The 20,910-nt window shown below is 50.1% G+C and overlaps 2 protein-coding genes across 2 annotated transcripts; both read right to left on the bottom strand.

Annotated features, from left to right (window-relative positions):
• Nucleotides 1–7,892: 7,892 nt before the first annotated feature.
• Nucleotides 7,893–11,090, bottom strand: LOC136455335 (uncharacterized). Its single transcript, XM_066455408.1, has 6 exons — nucleotides 10,899–11,090; nucleotides 9,281–9,622; nucleotides 9,087–9,168; nucleotides 8,793–8,952; nucleotides 8,369–8,708; nucleotides 7,893–8,293 (listed from the first exon to the last, which is right to left on the bottom strand). Exons 1-5 carry the CDS (start codon nucleotides 11,088–11,090, stop codon nucleotides 8,507–8,509), a joined length of 978 nt encoding a protein of 325 aa, XP_066311505.1. The 3' UTR covers nucleotides 7,893–8,293; nucleotides 8,369–8,506.
• Nucleotides 11,091–12,717: 1,627 nt separating this feature from the next.
• Nucleotides 12,718–18,366, bottom strand: LOC136450756 (uncharacterized). The gene is made up of 3 exons (XM_066451349.1): nucleotides 17,735–18,366; nucleotides 13,885–14,173; nucleotides 12,718–13,799 (listed from the first exon to the last, which is right to left on the bottom strand). Exons 1-3 carry the CDS (start codon nucleotides 18,210–18,212, stop codon nucleotides 13,115–13,117), a joined length of 1,452 nt encoding a protein of 483 aa, XP_066307446.1. The 5' UTR covers nucleotides 18,213–18,366; the 3' UTR covers nucleotides 12,718–13,114.
• Nucleotides 18,367–20,910: the final 2,544 nt, after the last annotated feature.

Below are 20,910 nucleotides of genomic sequence, written 5' to 3'. Positions count from 1 at the left end.
AAATAGTGCTAAATCCTTTACAAACTTATTTCAACCATGAATACATTCGAGTGCTAATATTTGTTGAGTTATACACTCTCATCTATTCCTCTTTTGGAGTTACCACCACAGATTCGACTTCTCATGGAACTGAGATTTGCCATATTGTACAGATGGAGTCTGCCTTAACAACAAGCGGATAAGAAGTGGATGATTCTCACCTTATTAGTCACTATTTCTAAACTGAACATACTTGCAGTACTAGTTACTTATCTCCTAGTAATTGCTATATGCAACACAGTGCAGGGGAAGACGGCTGATGTTTGCTGCTGTTACTGGAGTTTCAGTTACAATCCTCAGCGCTGACGTTTCTTTCAGCGTACAGAAGTGAGTTGAATGCATTGGTGATCCTTCAAAACAGCAGGTTTGCAACATACACACAACGGTAGCTGAAGCTGAATATCATGTTCTTGTTGTGCCGATCTGGAAACCGAGGATCCGGAGCAGCTGCTGCATGGCTTTCCCGGCCCAGGCCAAGTCGTTCTCAAATATACTTGTCGGCCTATTCGGCAGCAGATCACCTCCCTGATACAAGGTAGTGTTGTCGTTGCCATTGCCAGCATAATCATCCGGCAGAAGGGGTGCCGTTTGATGGATAAGGCTGGCTGCTGTGGTTTTTGTGGGGCTGTTGTGGTCTTTGTGTTTTTAGACAGTATCTTAGACTAGAGGACAGTATCTAGGACAGCATCTTAGACTAGCATCTAGAGGATAACATCTTAGCATCTAGGACAGTATCTTAGACTAGCATCTTGGCATATGCTTGGCTGGCTAGCAGCCTATAAATATGTATCCCTAACCCTCTATGAGAGTAAGAATTATGCTACTTCCAAAAGTGAGAATTCAACGACTAACAAGTGGTATCAGAGCCGTATTATCCTGTTGCCTGAGCATCTCCTGCTCATCTTCTCTCCCAGCCACACAACAACCCTAGCTGCGAGCAGCAGCTTCGGCTGCTTCTGCTCACTCCTCCCCCCGCGCAGCTCGTCTGAAGCAGCCCTCTCCCCACGCAGCAGCCCCCTGGTAGCGTGTTATGTCCGCAGGACAGTCTCAGTGCTCGGTCGCCTCGAGCACTCGGCGTTGGCAGGAGGCCGAACTTGTCGTGGCAGAGGAACGCGAGCGAGCGGCGGCAGAGATCGCTGCGGCGGCGGCAAGGGCGTCGAGGCCGGCAGCGGCGGAGCTGGCAGCAGCCAGAGGGAGGCGGAGGCAATGGCGGCGGCGAATGCAGCGCGTGCGGCGGCAGCGGAGGTCGAGGCTCTGCGCGGCAGCATCGACAGCTCCATTTCCGCTGACGACACCGCCGACGCGGACCTCGAGCTGCTAGAGAGGGAGGCAGCGCGAGCGCGGGCGGCGCAGTGGGCAGCCGCGCATGCCCACGAGCGTGGCGGCAGCCCAGACAGGCGCGGACGCGCGGGCGGCGCTCCTGGAGGAGGCACGCATGGCGGTGGCACTCCTGGGGCAGCCGCGCGCGCCCACGAGCATGGCGGCAGCCCAGACAGGCGCGGACGCGCCGGAGGCGCTCCTGGAGGAGGCGCGCATGGCGGCGGCGCTCTTGGAGGAGGCGCGCACGGCGGCGACGCTCCTGGAGGAGGCACGCACGACAACGGTGACGGACGGGTCGATGGAGAGCGCGGCCTTCACAGGCAGCGTGGCTCTCTCTCCCCGGATCGGTACCGTGGTTACCACGGGCTCGAGGCTGTTGTCAGGGACGTTGGTCCCGGCGGTGGGTGGCCTACCCTCATCAAGACCAACTACGTCGAGTGGGCTGCGGTGATGAGGGTAAAGCTCTAGGCGCGGCACATGTGGGAGGCAGTCCGATACGGCGACGTCGACTACGATCTAGATCGACGGGCGCGGGATGCCCTCATCGTTGTAGTCCCGCCTGAGATGCAGTTCTCGCTTACCAATAAGCGGACTGCCAAGGAGGCTTGGGATGCCATCGCTGCGGCACGCATCGGTAGCGACCGCACCCGCAAGTCCACACTGCAGGCACTTCGCAAGGAGTGGGAGAACCTGGCCTTCAAGCCAGGTGAGGACGTTGATGACTTTGCTCTCCGTCTCAACACTCTGTGTGCAGAAGATGGTGCAGTTCGGCGATAACACCTATGGCGAGGAGAGAGCTGTCGAAAAGCTCTTTCGCTGCGTCCCCGAGAAATACATGCAGACGGCTCGCTCGATCGAGTCCCTGCTGGATCTCTCCACGATGTCGATCGAGGAGGCGATAGGTCGCCTCAAGGTCGTCGACAGTGATGAGCCACAGTCTCTCTCGGGGCCCATCACCACTAGCGGGAAGCTCCTTCTCACTTGGGAGCAGTGGCTTGCCAGCCAAGGTGACCGGAAGAAGGGGGAGCCTTCTTCCGCGATAGGTGGCCGCAAGCGTGGCAAGCCACGCAAGGCGCGCAGAGACGCCCAGGCCGAGGCGCGAGGACGTGCCGAGGGTGATGCCCGCGGAGGCGCCCAAGGTGGCGCCGCCGGCATGAGACGACGCCTGCCGCAACTGCGGCCAGCTCGACCATTGGGCCAAGGACTGCCGACAGCCACGACGCGGCCCGGCCCACATCGCACAGGTGGAGGAGGAGGAGCCGGCTCTGTTCATGGCACATGCAAGCATTGAGCTACCTCCAGCGGCACCGGCCGCAGCGGCTCTCCTCCACCTCGACAAGCCAAAAGCACACGCCCTCCTCGGCGACAGCTCCGGCAACGACAAGACTGACGGGTGGTGCCTCGACATAGGCGCCACCCATCACATGACCGGTCGACGGGAGTTCTTCACCGAGCTTAACTCTAGCGTCCGAGGCTCTGTCAAGTTTGGGGATGCCTCCGGCGTAGAGATCAAGGGCATCGGCTCCGTCATCTTCACCACCGTGTCTGGTGAGCACATGCTGCTCACCGGAGTCTACTAGATCCCCGCGTTGAGAAACTCCATCATCAGCTTGGGACAACTGGATGAGAACAGTTTGCGCGTGGTGGTTGAGGACAGAGTCATGAGGATTTGGGATCGTCGTCGTCGCCTTCTTGCCAAGGTATCCAGAAGCGCGAATCGACTCTACGTCCTTAACGTGCAGGTGGCACAACCCCTATGTCTCGCTGCTCGTCGGGACGACGAGGCGTGGCAGTGGCACGAGCGTTTCGGGCACCTTCACTTTGAGGCCCTAAAGTGGCTCAGTGCCACGGAGATGGTGCGAGGCCTGCCATGCCTCAACCATGTGGAGCAGCTCTGCGACGTCTGTGTGTTGACGAAGCAGAGGCGGCTCCCCTTTCCACGGTAGGCTAGCTTTTGAGCCAAGGAGAGGCTCGAGCTTGTGCACGGGGACTTGTGTGGCCCGGTGACACCAGCCACACTGGGAGAACGACGCTACTTCCTGCTGCTCGTCGATGACCTCTCCTGCTACATGTGGGTGATGGTCCTCGGCAACAAGGGAGAGGCTACGGACGCCATCAGGCACGTGCAGGCTGCTGCAAAGGTGGAGTGCGGCCGCAAGCTGCGCGTGCTGCACACCGACAACGACGGCGGATTCACGGTGGCTGAATTCGCGTCGTACTACGCTGACAAGGGCAATTAGCGCCACTACTCCGCGTCGTACAGCCCGCAGCAGAACGACGTCGTCGAGCGGCGCAACCAGACGGTTGTGGGGATGGCTCAGGCCCTCCTCAAGCAGAGGGGGATGCCGGCTGTCTTCTGGGGAGAGGCGGTGGTGACGACCGTCTACATCCTCAACCGCTCGTCTACCAAGGCGCTCGACGGTAGGACGTCGTACGAGGCTTGGCATGGGCGCAAGCCGGCGGTCTCCCACTTGCGGGTCTTCGGTTGCCTCGCGTTCGCCAAGGAGCTTGGCCACATCAGCAAGCTCGACGACAGGAGCACTCCGGGAGTGTTCATCGGCTACGCGGAGGGCTCGAAGGCCTACCGCATCCTCGACCCAAAGACACAGCGTGTGCGCACGGCGTGCGACGTTGTGTTCGACGAAGGGCGAGGATGGGCATGGGACAAGGCGGTGGACGACGGCTCGGCTTCGACGTACGACGACTTCACTGTCGAGTACGTCCACTTCGAGGGAGCTGGGGGAGTAGGCGGCTCTTCTTTGGCGAGCGCGTCTACCCCAGTCCCCGAGCCTCCACTGACCCCGACGCCTGCTACTCCGACAGCACCACGCTCTCCAGCCAGGACCTCAGCTATGATGAGTTCTTCACCGGCTCCACCACAGTCGGCAACGCCACGCACTCCAGCACCGATAGGCACCACTCCGGGCACATATACTCCACCACCAGCTTGTGTCGAGCATGGCCCAGTTGAGCTCGCTACTCCGCTCTCTCACAACGAGGAGCGCGTCGACGTGTACCACGACGGCGAGTTGTTGCGGTACCGTACGATGGAGAACCTTCTCGGCGACCAGCCGGTGCCAAGAACGGTGCCTCACGACCTGGAGGCGCAGTTGCACCTTGCGTGTGACGACGGCAAGCCTCGGTCGTTTACAGAGGCCGAGAGACACACGGCATGGCGCGCCACGATGCAGTTGGAGATGGATGCGGTTGAGAAGAACCACACCTGGTGAAAGCTCTAGTTTGGTTTTGGTTAATTGATGAAACCCTAAGTACTAACCTAGTTTATCAAGATGATTATGAGATAGGTAGCACTACTCCAAGTGATGAAGCAATGGCGAAGATCATGACAATGGTGATGGCATGGTGATGGTCAAAAGCTTAAACTTGAAAAAGAAGAAAGAGAAAAACAAAAGGCTCAAGGCAAAGGTATAAAATATAGGAGCTATTTTGTTTTAGTGATCAAGACACTTAGTGAGTGTGATCACATTTAAGATAGATAGCCATACTATTAAGATGAGTGAAACTCGTATCAAAATACGGTTATCAAAGTGCCACTAGATGCTCTAATTCATTGCATATGCATTTATGATCTAGTGGAGTGCTAACACCCTTGAAAATGTTTGTGAAAATATGCTAACGTATGTGCACAAGGTGATACACTTGGTGGTTAGCACATTTGAGCAATGGTGAAGAAGACAGAGGAGATGCCAGCGTCGATCAAGTGACCGGACGCTGGATCTAAATGCACCGTACGCTGACTGCCTGCGTCCGATCGCGCTGACTTGGTGGTACATTAGCTAGGGTATACCACCGGACGCTGGACTGTGTCCGGTCATGGTGGACCGGACGTGTTCGGTCGTGTGTGGTTGCTTATTGTACTCCACCGGACGCTGCGGCTCAGCGTCCGGTCATTTGTGACTCTGCGTCCGGTGTGAGCGTCCAGTTGTCAGCAGAAGGGGCAGCAACGGCTAAGTTTGATTTGAACTGGACACGTGGCAGTCTGGGGCTACCGGACACGTCCGGTATGCTGACCGGACGCGTCCGGTATACACGACCGGAGCGTCCGGTGCTGCGTCTGGTGCAGTGTGACCAGAGAGTCCGGTCGACGCGCAGTCAGCCCGTTTTTTTGAGCCAACGGCTCTATTTGATGGGGGCTTCTATTTAAAGCCCCTTGGCCGGCTCAAGCCATAATTATTACACATTTTCATTAACATAGCAACCTTGTGAGCTTAGCCAAAGCCCTCCCACTCATCTCCATCATTGATCCATCATCATTGTGAGATTAGGAGAGAATCCAAGTGCATTGCTTGAGTGATTGCATCTAGAGGCACTTGGTATTCGTGTTGCGCTGCGGATTTCGCTTGTTACTCTTGGTGGTTGCCACCACCTAGATGGTTCGAGCAGCGGTAGAGGATTGGCACAAGTTGGTGATTGTTTGTGGCCATCTTCGGTGATTGTGAGAGGAGTTGTACCTTCTTCGGCGGAGTACCGAAAGGTAACTCTAGTAAATTGCTCGTGTCATTGAGTTACCTCACTTGTGGGTTGGTTCTTGTGGTGTCCTATCGTGTGGACGAGGTTTGTGAAACACCTCTTAGCCGCCGAACCACCAAATGTTGGTCGACACAACGGGGACGTAGCGTGTTGACAAGCACGTGAACCTCGGGAGAAAATCGATTGTCTCTTGTCTTTGACATTCTCCCGGTGATTGGCTATACATTCATCTTGTGATTGGTTCATCCCCTACACGGTGGTATAATCACCCCACTCACATATTTACATTCTTGCAAACTAGTTGATACAAGCTCTTTAGTGTAATTAGAATTGAGAGCTTGCTTTATCTTTTACATTCATCTAGTTGAGCTCTTTAGAGTAACAAGTTTGGGTGCCTTAGTAATCTTTGCAACTAGAATTGTTGGATAGGTGGCTTATAACCCTTGTAGAGCTAGAGCAAGTTTACATTACGCTATTTGTCATACTAATCAAATTGCTCTAGTTGATTTGTAGATTTTTAATAGGTTATTCACCCCCTTTCTAGCCATATTAGGACCTTTCACCTGGGAGCTTGTTGACCTTCCTCGTGGTCACCGCGCGATCACCCTTAAGTGGGTGTACAAGCTGAAGAGGGATGAAGCTGGTGCCATCGTCAAGCACAAGGCTCGCTTGGTGGCACGAGGTTTCGTGCAGTAGGAGGGGGTCGACTTCGATGACACCTTTGCTCCCGTGGCACGGATGGAGTCCGTGCGACTCCTCCTTGCGCTAGCTGCCCAAGAGAGCTGGCGTGTTCATCACATGGACATCAAGTCGGCGTTCCTTAACGACGACTTAAAGGAGGAGGTCTACATGCACCAGCTGCCGGGATTTGCGATCCCCGGCAAGGAGGGCAAGGTGCTCCGCCTACGCAAGGCCCTCTATGGCTTGCGGCAGGCACCGAGGGCGTGGAATGCCAAGTTGGATTCCACGCTAAAGGGGATGGGCTTCAAGCAAAGCCCGCACGAGGCGGCCATCTACCGACGGGGCAGTGGAGGTAATGCTCTGCTGGTGGGTGTCTACGTCGACGACTTGGTGATCACCAGCACCAAGAATGCGGAGGTGGCGGCATTCAAGGAAGAGGTGAATGCCACCTTCCAGATGAGTGACCTGGGACCTCTCTCATTCTATCTGGGAATCGAGGTGCACCAGGATGACTCCGGGATCACGCTTCGACAGACCGCCTACGCCAAGCGCGTCGTTGAGCTAGCTGGGCTCACCGACTACAACCCAGCTCTCACTCCGATGGAGGAGGGGCTGAAGCTGAGCCGTGACAGCACGATGGAGGAGGTGGACGCTACGCAGTACCGGCGTCTTATGGGGAGCCTTCGCTACCTCGCCCACACACGGCCGGACCTGGCATTCTCCGTCGACTATGTTAGTCGGTTCATGCAGCGACCGACAACGGAGCACCAGCAGGCTGTGAAGAGGATCATCCGCTACGTTGCGGGGACTCTCGACCACGGCCTCTACTACCCTAGGTGCCCTGGGGCGGCACACTTCGTCGGGTACAGCGACAGCGACCACGCCGGCGACATCGATACCAGCAAAAGCGCGAGCGAGATCCTCTTCTTCCTCGATAAGTGCCTCGTTAGCTGGCAGTCGGTCAAGCAGCAGGTGGTGGCCCTGTCCAGCTGCGAGGCCGAGTACATAGCGGCCTCCACCGCTTCGACTCAGACGCTCTGGCTCGCTCGGCTGCTTGGTGATCTTCTCGGCAGAGACACTAGAGCGGTGGAGCTTAGGGTGGACAGCAAGTCCGCTCTGGTCCTGGCAAAGAACCCCGTCTTCCATGAACACATCAAGCATATCCGGGTGAGGTACCACTTCATCCGAAGCTGTCTTGAGGAAGGGAGCATCAAGGCGAGCTACATCAACACCAAGGACCAGCTTACGGACCTGCTCACCAAACCCCTTGGGAGGATTAAGTTTCTTGAGTTCTGCTCCAGGACCGGGATGGTTCAACTTTCCCACAAGACGACGCACAAGACTTAGGGGGAGAATGATGGATGAGTCTGACTGTTGTGGTCTTTGTGGGGCTGTTGTGGTTTTGTGTTTTTAGGACAGCATAGGATAGCATCTTAAACTAGAGGACAGCATCTAGGACAGCATCTTAGACTAGCATCTAGAGGACAGTATCTTAGCATCTAGGACAGCATCTTAGACTAGCATCTTAGACTAGCATCTTGGCATATGCTTGACTGGCTAGCAGCCTATAAATATGTATCCCCAACCCCTCGGGTTGGTATGGCATTGAGAAATAAACCAGAAAATTATCCCAACTCCTAGTGTCATCCTCTCTCGATGAGAGTAAGAATTCTACTACTTCTAAGAGTGAGAATTCAACGACTAACACCGTTTTGGCTCCGGGGACCTCTTCAAGAATCGTCTGGTGTTTGTCCACCATCAGCTGATTCAGTAAAGAGAAGAATTGTCAGGTATATGCTTCTATACGAAACAAGATGTGATGCGTGGTTGTGGTTACCTGTGGTTGGTCCGTTCCATTTGCTGCTACCATTTCCCCCTGCAGAGGAGCATCTGCAACCACCGCAGCCGACCTGTCGGTCTCCAGATTCTGATGCTTTTGGTGCGCCATTTGTTCCTGCAAGATCCTCTGAAAACATCACATCTTCTTCCCCGATGGAGAGCTCTTCCTCCTCTGATACTTTCTGTTTGTTGCCGTGATCCCAGTCTTCGTGGACAACCATGGTGTTTGGGGTTTCAGTAATTTGCAGAGTTCTGTTAGTGCCATGCTGCCAACGGACATGCCCCGAGGCATCTCGCAGCAGGAACTTGAACTCGATCGACCTGTTCGCCGGCAAATCCTGGTCAGACAAACGATCGAGTCAGACTCACATGGCCCAGGGTCGCTGAAGGAACGCACTTACGCACGTGACCGGAGAGCTCACCGTGTTCGCCGTCCAGACGTGGCCTTCTGACCAAACCAAGTCGCCTTAGCCGGATCCCAAAGTCCGAGCGCCGCGTCGTCGCCGACGACGAGGAACTGCTGGCCAAAGGCGCACTGCTTCCTCAGCACGAACTTGACGCGCACTGTCCTGGCCTCAGGAACTGGCAAGGTCAGATTCACGAGACGTGCCAACGTTAGTTTAGTGTTTTTTGTCGTCCGTATAAACCACACCACTGACATGAACCTCTTGTTCTTAAACGGCTATTCGCACGACGACTGGGAGTAGAGCTCATACCGTCAGCAGCAGCAGCAGCAGCAGCGGGAGGCAAGAGGTTTTCGGCAGAAACAAGGGAGTCCAGATCATCATCCTCACCCACCTGCACCAAAATCAATGGACTTCATATAGTTGTGTGAATGTGTGATCGCGAATTCGCGATCGAAGCTTGTGGTGACAAGCCAACGACCTACAGCAAGACAACATCGGATTACCTCCAGCGCCACGGCCTCCTCGCCCAGGGATTGCGCCGGGAGTGGCTCCCCGACCCCGAGCGACGCGACGAGCAGCCTTCTTCGAGCGGCGAACGGGGCGGGGCCGACGGCAACGCCGTGTTCCCACGCCCGCGTGCGCGCCCTGCTGCCTGGACGGGCCCGCGCGGCACGCCACGCCCGCGACTTCCATCGGTTTCGAGCTCGGCGGATGCATGGTGGTGGTGGCGGCCAGCCTACGCGGAAAGAGGCGGCGTGCCGTGCCGGGTCGTCGTCAGCTGCGCAGTGCCAGTGCACCTCCGCAACGCAAGCGGGCTGCGGGCGGCCACTGCGCTTTGGCCACTTCTGGAGTGGCTTTTACGTGTGTGGCAGTGGCACGCAGATCGCGGGGTGTCTGTCAGGCTGTGTGGCTGTGTGGTCGTGGTGACTGGCAGTTAGCTCAGCAGCACGGCGGTGCCCACCAGCTACGGACGGTCCTAGCTTCCTGTCCCAGACGAAACGAAAGCGATACGTTGCTACTAATTGCTGGTGATGGGAAAGATGGATGTGGGACAGGCGGCCCACGTGTCCAACCAGATGTCGACGTGCCAGTTCAGATGAGTTTACATGGTTTTGCTGTTTTGCAGCATGATTTTAAAGACTCATAAACTGAACCAGTTGCTTACATTATTAGCGAGAAGAACATGTATAAGGTGGTGTTGATTGTTCGGCCGACAAAATATCGTTTTTTAATGGAAATTGATTGAGCTACGAAAATGAAACGATAGAAAAAGCATATGGAGATGATTAATGATCAGTCTGCTGATATTGACCAGGTATGCAAATTAATCCTTATGTATATATGTATTCTGACATGAGAAATAAAAACATATATTGCTCTTTTCATCATTCTCTTAACCGAATCCAGCCTGATGAATCATGAGGTGAGAATGGTTCTCTTTAACAGGATGTTTAACTCTCTTTTTTTTTTTTTGTATGGAGTACACAATTTTCATTGTCTTGCTACCTCCCGATGCAGTACCTACCCAAATATTCTTGGCATTCATGAATAAATGTATGCGGATTTTGACCGAGTACCTGGATTACATGAATTCTTGAGTTACATGAGTGACTGAGTGAACAGATGGCTGTGACTGAGTGATCATGTCATATGTGACTGGGGGACCGAGTGATTGAGTGCCCTACTAAGGCCCATCGTGCAGTAGCCCCAAGATGCATGTAGGATCGGATATGCTCTGCAGTTGTCACTGTGGCTTACACAAGCTACATATGCTTAGAGAGTTCTCAAACTCTAACATCAAGCTATTTGGCTATTTGATAACACTAATTTCAAACTTTTTACACAAATCACTGTATAGGAATCCTTCTTCCAAAAGCGGGCACCCGATAGTGCCACGTCACCCGCTAACCCATCAACCGTTCGATCTGGCAAACAAGTAAAATCGACCGTCGGATCAAGGTCTTCGTGGGTATCTACCTGTTACGCCGCAAAATCGGGCCATCGCGAATGCTCGCGTACCCGTGGACTGTGGACTCGTCCCCTCCGCCTACGACTGCTGCCTTGCGGCCGTGACTACGGGGCGCCCGGCCATCCTGGCGTGGGTGGGGGCCCCAGAGGCACCGGCAATCCTGGCGTAGGCGGGGTGCGAGCGCAGCGGTCCCACCCGCTCCGGTCGTGGCCATCCCAGCGCGAGCGGAGGCCCCAGCGACCCCGGCCCGGTCCCACGCGGGCGTGGCGGCTCTGGCCACCCCGAAGCCATCCCGGCAGGCGCAGGTACCGGCCGCCGCGCGTGGCCAGGCGACCAGGGGCCATCGCAGCCCGGCTGCGGGCGCGCCTCGTCTCCCCGCCGCCGCCAGCGACCACGTCTAGCTGCAGGCTGCAGGCCGAGGAAACACACGCAACACAACCGACCTCACCGCAAAGCTTCTGTGCGTGGCTGCCGCCACCGTAGCCCGGCTCCCGTGGGTCGTGTCGTGAAGCAAGCCTGCATTGGCGCACGGTCGTGGCTGGGTTTGCACAACGCCTATCGACGACAGTTCACGGATGACCGGGCATGGTGCCAGTGCCAGCAGCTGTCGTGCACGCTGCCTGCTTGATGAAATGCAATTTGTGGGATTGTCCACGCTGCCATAGCAAGCATGCACCCCTATGGTCCTTCACCTAATAGATATGGAAAGCGACGAGGAGAAGGAGAGCATTGACGCCAACTACGTCTTGTTGTACCTTGAGACCTTCCCTAGCTGGTGGTGGACAACGACGATCCCTCTGAACAAGCATCTCTATAACACAGGTACGCAAACAACTGAAGGAAAGAAATGCATCAGAGTTGCTAGCTCAAACACTTCCCTTACTTAAATTCCAACATGCATATAACAATAAACTTCCTTCATTTACATGATATGGATTTGAGAAGCGGAAAATCAAAATGCTGGAATAAATGATGAATTTTTAGGCCAATCATACACAGATAAGGAGCTCATCGATAAAATCTGTTTTTGATTGCATGATACTTTGCATATGTCAATTTGTAAATTCCATTAACATCAATGTGTTATTATTCACTGAAAATTGTATCTTTTATTATGAATTGTGCGGCTGCTTGTCAATTAATTGTCAAACTGCCCAATGCATTAATCACATTAATCTTATTATAATTTCAAAGTACATGTTGCTTTCAAGTTTCTTTTCTTTACTGTGTATATGCTGAGCTACCACTTGCTCCACACCTCAAGTATATTCTTGGATCTTAATTGTTTCAACTGCATTTTTTGTAAAATCCTAATTTGGTCTCATTGCAGAGTGCTCCCTCCTAATTCTAATTCCATGACCCTCTTGGCCTCTCTGTTTCTTTATTGCACTTGCAGAATCTTACATGTATTTTATAAGATAGAACTACAAGTGCAGGGCGAGCTTAGAAGCCTAATCCTGACCCTTAACCCACCACCAGTTTTACTGCCGATTACAGAGGCTCCCGTGGGTGAGAGAGGAGTGTGGGAAACCAGAAGGTAAACAATCCTCATTCAACTTCTACTCTTGATCTATTTAATTGGGTTTATAAATAAGCCAGATTTCAGTTGTTTTAAACCATCGACATCCCCTTTGTTCTTAATTTACTTGGCTAGATCATCTAATTTGAGGCCTGAAAATCACTACCAGAAGTTGCAAATCATCCGCCTCCCCTCTATTCTTAAACTACTCAGCTAGAGCATCTATTTAGCCATGAACAAAACTAAATATATAGCAAGCACCAGCCACCAGAATAAAAAGTGAATAAAGGAAAAAAGAGGTGGGTGACACCATGAACAAAACTAAATATATAGCAAGCACCAGCCACCAGAATAAAAAGTGAATAAAGGAAAAAAGAGGTGGGTGACACCATTGCTAACCTCTGTACTGCACAAGCCGCATTGTTCTATCATTTCCTCCGAAATTGCCAGAAAATTTAGCTTTTCTATTCAGGTTACGTAGCTGTTATGCATAGTATATTACCGAAAAGTGACAGCCACAGGATAACAGAATCAGAGCTAGCACATACAAGCTGGCCCCTTCACCGAAGAGCGCGGCAACGCCGCGCGTCTTTCTAGTTATTACTAATTTCTAACCTTTGGAAGAAAATGTTGGGTCTACGTCCCTTTACAAGATCCGCTCCTGAGGATGACAAAAACCAATCATAACTTAACAACATGCAGGAACACAGTTACCATGGTTTAGGGACACAATGCACGATCTTTAAAAATTAAAAGCTGCAGATATTCTCAACTCCAGCTTGACTAAGGTTTTCCTTTCCTGACCAACTAAGACAAAATGACGTCACTCAACAGCTTCATCAAGATGATTTAATAACCATCTTCGTTCCTAGCACGTGGAGCAGCACGTCGGTCACCTCGACCCTCACCAGGGTACGGGCCACTGCCTGATCTGTAAACATGCCCACGCCCACGGCCAGCCTCCATACCATTGGGTCTCCCTCGGCTGGCATATAGATCAGCAGCATAGTCGTCAGGCCGACCTCTGCCGGGGAAGGAACTCTTCATAGGCCTGTTCCGTGGAGGAGAGCGGCTTCTGTCACGCAGATCATTTCCCCAGTTACCACGAGGAGATCCTGAGTGACGCCGACTCCTGTCAAGATAACCATCATGTAGGCGCTCCCTCTGAATGTAGTCATCAGCTGCAGACCACTCAAATTTCACACGGTCCCTTGGGTCGCGCTCACCACGGAAGCCCATTCTTTCCTTAGGTGATGGATCTGTAAACCGTCCTGCACGTTCTGGAGGGGATCGAGCTGCATATGCCCTAGGATCACTTGCTCCCCAACCATGAGGTGGTGATCTGTACCTGGTCATCTCTTTTGCAGGGGCACGATCACCAGGTGGACCAACCATCCTTGGAGGCCCTCGTGGAGGGCTGGGGTAACTCCTGAAGGGGGGACTGCGCCTAGGCTCATATGCTTCACGTGCTGAATAGCGGAACTTGTTGCAGTTGTTGCAGTGAGTGCGCCGAGCAAAATTGAGATTTCCACAGCTGACACAGAATGCAAGAAGAAAATCAGAAAACCAAGATTTAAGTAACTAATAAAGCATACTTGACAGGCTACAAAGCAACTTACTTAGGGTTCTGGCATATCCAATCACCTTCTCTTGGCGACAGATTTGGGTCATTTCGGTGAACATATTGCCCATCAATATTAATGAAATCCTTTCCATGTGGAGCACCATAGCCTCTCCCATATGATCGGCCTCCTCTTGCATATGGTGGAGAACCCTCTCGGAACCTTGCACCTCCTCTACCACCCCCTTGATATCCATGGGTGTAACGTGGACCAACATCATCATCAAATTTGCTGGCTTCTGCTCTGCGTGGGCGTGGTGGCGAAGGGCCTGCATGCATCCCATATCCTGAAAAGCAAGTATAAAAAAAATTCCAAATAAGCACTAAAAGATAAAGTCAACTAACGTTTAGCAAGAAATGCTTACACCAGCCACATGGAACTGAAACAGGCAACCACTTCATGAGAACTACTTTCAAAAGAGCTACTCTTCATATGCTGAACGAAGTTATAATTGCGAAGGCCCACAATTTCTGAGAAGGAAATACCATTGTCACTGCAGCACAACTGAATGAAACTAGCAGCCTTCTGGTGATTCACAATGTAGTTAGTAGCTACGTGTCCAAAGAGTGGAGTTGATGTTGCTAAGAAAATCTTAGTTCCTCTAGCCAATATAGGATCCCGTTTCCATTTGCAAGTTAAACAAATATTTGACAGGTCAATAACTATGTGACATATAGACCACTGCAACAGCTTCTTGATGGCATCTCAAATATTAGAATCAAGCAGGTCGCTCCAGTGACCAAATACTTCTCCCTCCGCATGATTGCACAAGATTAAGCAAGCATCAAGTATCACGAAGCTAATCCCCATTGGGACCTACTCAAAGAATTCCAACTTGAACAGGGAAAAGGTCAAGCACCAGGTATGCTATGTCACTGTGAATGCTACAAAGTGGTGTTCCATAGCAATCACCTTGGTTCTGTTTCTCAACCTAGAATCAAGCAGGTCGCTCCAATGACCAAATACTTCTCCCTCCACATGATTGCACAAGATTAAGCAAGCATCAAGTATCATGAAGCTAATCCGACTGGGACCTACTCAAAGAATTCCAACTTGAACAGGGAAAAGGTCAAGCACCAGGCATGTTATATCACTGTGAATGCTACAAAGTGGTGTTCCATACCAATCACCTTGGTTCTGTTTCTCAACCGTAAAAGCAACTTCAGCTTACAAGCATACTAAGTAGTTGTTGGAATGTCCCACACTGCACAAGAGACAGCTCCAATATCGATGCTATATGAACATCCCTTGAGGCTTCAAACATGGAGATGTGAATGTGCCCAGCAATTCACTTGCAAACAAGCCTCTAGAGCAGCCAGTTACTTTCTTCTCCCAACATCATTGTCCCAGTCTCTGAAGCCTCTAACAAGTTGCTCAAAAGACCGGCAAACAAAATGGCATAATCCTATGTCTAAAAATATACCTGATGACTTGGCTCATTGTGCAGAAAACACAAATTACCAAAAAGAACTCAAAAGGGTGGGTTCATTTTTGAATTCATATTATATAAATGTCTATTATCCAAGTTCCATATTAACGTCATCAAACTCACGATTTATAGTTCACATAAGCACTTCCACGGCTTCCTGAATTCTGCCCTGATCTCCAAAACTCAACAGTTGAAATATTGATGACAGTAAGGACCAACTGATGATGTTCTCCTCAAGTTTCTACATATCCATGCCCAAAGCTAATTCCACTCATTATGTTGCTAGGCATTGCCTAAACACTAGCATACCCAAGTTGTGTTAATACAATGACCTCAAGTCCATCTCGTTCCTTCATTCCATGTTATCTCAATTCTCAAAACTTCTAACCTTTTCAGAGCACAACATACTGCACATGCACATATGTCTGCCTTTTCACAAAATGTGTCAGCAAGGCAGAATACTTCCACAGCACTATGCTGGCAAATTTAATCAAATCATCAGGCAGCACAATACCAAAGCATCAACAATAATGTCCATCTTGAAAAGGAATGGCATCCAAGCAACTCAAGTTGGAAAGTGTTCCAGTAGAACAGCAAACTCCATACTTCATTTGATATTTTACTGGAGCTTGCAATGCTTGGCCATTACACTGGACATCCAAGCCAGCAAAGTATTAGAAGATATTTACAATTTTTCAAGCATATCAGGTGGTTTCAGACATTCACACTGTGTGAAACGTTTTCCTAGAATTATGGTTCTTTAACAATAATATATTAGCTTATATGAAATAAACCATTTAGCAGTTAGATAGCTGGCAGGATACTGCTAGAACTCGAGAGACATAATGTGTAACATGATGAAATCATGGTACAAGGCATCTTATATTTGGTAAATGTAGGAAGCTGGAAAGTTAAGGATGAACTGAACTAGTAATTAGTAATATAATGTCAACTATCCATGAAATTATCATGATGGTAACACAATACTAATATACTATTAAATTATACAGATCTTAACTGTATTCCATCACAGTTCCTCAAATGCTAGATCTTGCGTACGCACTTCCAAGATAATGAGCAGTCTATTCATGCATACTATACTTCAAAGATGATGAGCAGTCCGTTTAGTGAACAGTTCAAACGGAAAAAAAAACACAGTTCTACATTTACAATAAAATAAAATCAAACAGAAGAGAGAAACAGGTAAAACAATTTACTCGTGGGTTCACTGCTTGAGTGATGCAAATTGCACAACACATTAGCACCTAAGATATGAGGAATCATGCATAATACAAGGACAACAACATATCATGCAAGCAAAGCTTGTTGAAACAAGCTTGGATATCATTAATATGAAACATGAAGCCAGCTACATGATACATGTCTTCCATGGCTTCTTGTAAATGAATCATGCAATAATCCAGAAAGGGGAAAACACATCTAAGAGTCATGGTAATTTGATATTAAATCTAGCAAGCAACATGAACCACAAATATCGTTCTGAGTTTTAGACCAATATTAAAGATTACTCAGATAGCATTTGCTAGCTGCTTCAACCCATTAGAAGCAACAGAAGTACTTACAACAACAACCTCAAACATATAAAAATTGGTCAGCGAAACTATGTCATATCTGTTCTCTTTTGCTCCTGGTCCAAGCAGTTGATCTTTTCAAACTTCAGCTACTAAATACTAATGCACACAAAAGTATTTATATTCGTCCCATACAATATTAGTACATTCCGACAGACAAAAACTTTTCATGTCATTAGATTTCCAATATGTGATACCAAGAACAAGTAACAGCCAGTGTTGTTTGTAAACTTTGCAATCAAAATGACAGTTGAAGTACTGGAACCAAAATCATCTCTAGACAAAAACATATATGTGAGCAACTACATAACTTTAATCCACTACACCACTATTGCACAACTTTCACTCGATGAAATCTGAACACAATACAGAAGCCCTAAAAGAATAAAAAGGTGCTGCTATTGAAACAGCCATGCGGATAGCAATTTAAATGCGTGTGTTGCATAGCCTAAAACAAGTAACACTTCATCCACATATATTGCCACACAACTATGTCAGTATGCCTAATCACATAACTTCCAATCAATATCACGACAAGGAATACAACCGTACATTTAGTTGCAATAAAGAAGATCCATCCTTCAAAAACGATAAAAAAAAAAAAGAGAGAAGTATATCCTTCAAGGTAAGGAATCATCAGCATCGAACAGAATGCATATTAATCAGAATCAAATAAAAATAAAGTAAAGTAAATACTGGTGTGCGAATCCAGCAATATAGTACAAACGGAAAACTACAAATCGACTAAATTGGTTCGAACTTCCCATATAATTTATAAAGAGACATTATACAAGAAAATAGAAAGATTGGAGGGTTTCCAACAAACCTTGCTGCTCATCGTGGAAGCGCGGATGCCGCGGTGGCTGGAACCGGGGCGGTGGAGTGAAGCGTCGGCGCTGGGGCGGCGGGCTCCCAGGACGCCGCCTCTCCGGCGGCGGAGGCTGAGGCGACCGGCGCCTCTCCCAACCACGGGGAGGCGGCGGTGAGAAGTCCCGCCGTCGCCGCAGGGGCGAGGCCCCGCGGCCTCGGTGTCCGACGGCGCTGGGAGAGGGCGAGCGGGCGGAGGGTGAGGGCGGGGAGGATCCACCGCCGTTCTCCTGCGGCGGCGGCGGCGGCCTGACGACGAGGCTACTGAGCGGGGCACGCGCGCGCTGCGGCGGGGCAGGCGAGGGCGAGGGCGAGGGCGATGAGGCGGGGGCGGGGTCGGCCTCGGGCTCTGGCGTTCTTCGAGGCGGCGTGATGTCCTCGTACTCGTCCTCGTCATCGTCGTCTTCGACGTCGTCGCCCCTGCCGCGCGGCCTCATCTTGCTGCCGGTGGAGGTGCTGCGGCGGCGGCGGCGGCGTAGCTGCGTCCTAGGGTTTGGGGTTGGGGTACGGTGAGATGGGGGAGGGAGAGAGGATTGCGCGTCGCGGCTTCACCAAACAACGTTACAGCAAGGCCCCAAGCCCCCAAGTCAAGTCAAGCCGCGGTTTCGGAGGCTATCCAACGCGGTTTTGAAGTCCGGCTGGAGTCCGCCGTTTACTGCTCGGGGCCTCGGGTGTCTGGTGAGAAGGAAAAGAATTCGTCACTTCGAGATTGATTAGTTGCTTGCATTGTACTATGAATTAGGATATTACTAATATACAGGGATTGATTAGTTATATTACTAATTACGGGGATTGATGAGTTGTTTGTATTATATTTTAAATTAGGTTACTACTAACGTATTTCTTTCTCGCGCCAACGCCTTCTTCTCCGGCGCCCCTCCTCATCTCTAACAAAATCCTAGCGCGCCTATGGCGGTCTCTTTTTCTTCCCCTCCCCATCCCTCGTCACGCCGCCATGTCGCCCCCGCACCGACCTGGCCCGACCGTCTCCACCGCCACTAGGACCCTAAGACGCCCTCCAGTCGTCCCCACCACATGGTCGGCCTGCCTCCCCAAAACCCCTTCTCTTCTAAGCCAGCCGGAGTTAGGGAAGAAGAGAGTGGGGCGAGCGTGGGCACATGGCCATCGATGTTAGGGAAGATGACGACAACGGTAGCTGCCAGAGGGAGGAGAGAGAGCGTGTGTTGCGCTGGGGAAGATGAACAGTACTAGACTGGTGGGACCACGTGTGATGCGCTAGGGAGGGAGACGGGGGCGGTGGCCGTGCAAACAGGGTTTAAAATGGCCTGCCGTTTTGAAGTCGTTACCTATAAAATTTATAGGTTGTTTTAATTTTTCTAGATACATGTGTAAATATACAATATGTCTAATTACATGATAAAATATGTATCTAAAAATATCAAAACAATATATAAATTAGAACGGATCCCTCCGTTTATATAAGAACATAATTATCATAAAATTTATAAAAAGTCAAATTAGCTTAACTTTGATCAATCTATAGTAAATAGTATTAAAATTTATATTTTAAATTGTGTTTGCTAAAAAATATATATTTTGCAATCGGTTAATTGTACCTATTTTGTACTAAAACCGTTATCATTTTTATATAACTAGTAGACATGCTCGCGCACGTGTCTATGGAAGTTGCTAGTATGTTATCGCCTAAAAATTGCTTTCTTTATAGGTGCTAAGTCAATATAGAAGGCAACATATTATGATGTAATTTAAAGGTAATGCATCAGGATTACAAGAATGAAAAGGAAAGCATCGTAAAATCCATAAATCCATAAACATATTAAAAATCTAATAAAGAAATCATCGACACTAAACAGTAAAAAATGGATCATAATTATATTCATTTGATACGCACTACAAACCTACTCCCTCCATTTTAAACTACAAGTCATCCTAGTTTTATTCTAAATCGAACTAATCTAGTTTTGACAAAGTTTATTAAAAAAATACATAATCATTCACATCATTAAATTAGATTAATTAGGTTAATTAAAAAAATATTTTAAATAGTGCATTTATCTCATATGCACGCGCATCGTGAACATGTTTATAAAAAAATATATGTAATGGACGTATATAATATTGTTACTTGCAATGAAATATGCATACCAAAATAATCTATAAGCCATATGCCTATTAACCCTTTAATCACGGTGTGATGGTCCAACTCAGTTCTTCGAAGGTGCACATAGGGGTAAGGTGTGCATGCGTGTATTTATAGGGGTGAGTGTGCGCTCATTTATGTAAACATCTATGTTTGTAACTGGGTCTCGCAAAAAAAGGCTATTGCGTTCTTGCCCCTATTTTGAACTCCAGTTGTGATTTTACCCCCATTTTCTTTCACTTTGTGTTTTTACCCCTGCTTTTCCAAAATGAAGATTCAGTTTACCCCTACTCCGTGAACAGCAGGTAACGGTGTTAAAAAAGTTAAAAGATGACAAGTTTGCCCTTCCGAATATTACGTTTTTGCCCCTATTTCAAACCCCAATTGTGATTTTACCCCCACTTTCTTTCACTTTGTGTTTTTACCCATATTTTTCTAAAACGAAGGCTCCGTTTACCCCAATTCTTAACTCAGTTATCTACATCCGAATCAAAACAATTAAAAATTAACAAAAGCCCTGTGAAAAGACAAACTTACCTCTTATCTCTCGGTCATCTCTCTCAGGGTCGTCCCTCTCAACGCTAGCAGACAGCGGACGGCTGGGTGCGGCGGCGGTGGCGATGGAAGGGCAGCCTCGGGCCGTCGAGCGAGCGCGTGCGGCCAGATGGAGGAACCGGCGCGGGCGCGCGCGGCTTAGCCTGACGTGGGCGCGCAGCCAGGCACGCGGCTCTGCTTGGCACGGCCGTGCGCGGCTTGGCCGGCGTCGTGAGCGCGCGTCTCATGAAAGCAGCCGACCATGGAGCCAAAGACCCGCCTCTCTCTCTCAACTCTAACGGATGGCTGGGTGCGACGCTCGTGGAAGGGAGCATGGACTCACGCTTCCTTCCACGAGCGTCGCACCCAGCCATCCGCTAGAGTTGAGAGAGAGAGGCGGGTCTTCGGCTCCATGCTCGGCTGCTTTCATGAGCCGCGCGCTCGCGACGCCGGCCAAGCCACGCGCGCCCGCGCCAAGT

This window comes from Miscanthus floridulus, chromosome 5 (genome assembly GCF_019320115.1).
Source record: "Miscanthus floridulus cultivar M001 chromosome 5, ASM1932011v1, whole genome shotgun sequence".
Lineage (NCBI taxonomy): Eukaryota > Viridiplantae > Streptophyta > Magnoliopsida > Poales > Poaceae > Miscanthus > Miscanthus floridulus.
Note: the sequence above shows the minus strand (reverse complement) of the source record. Positions and strands in the feature narration are given on the sequence as shown.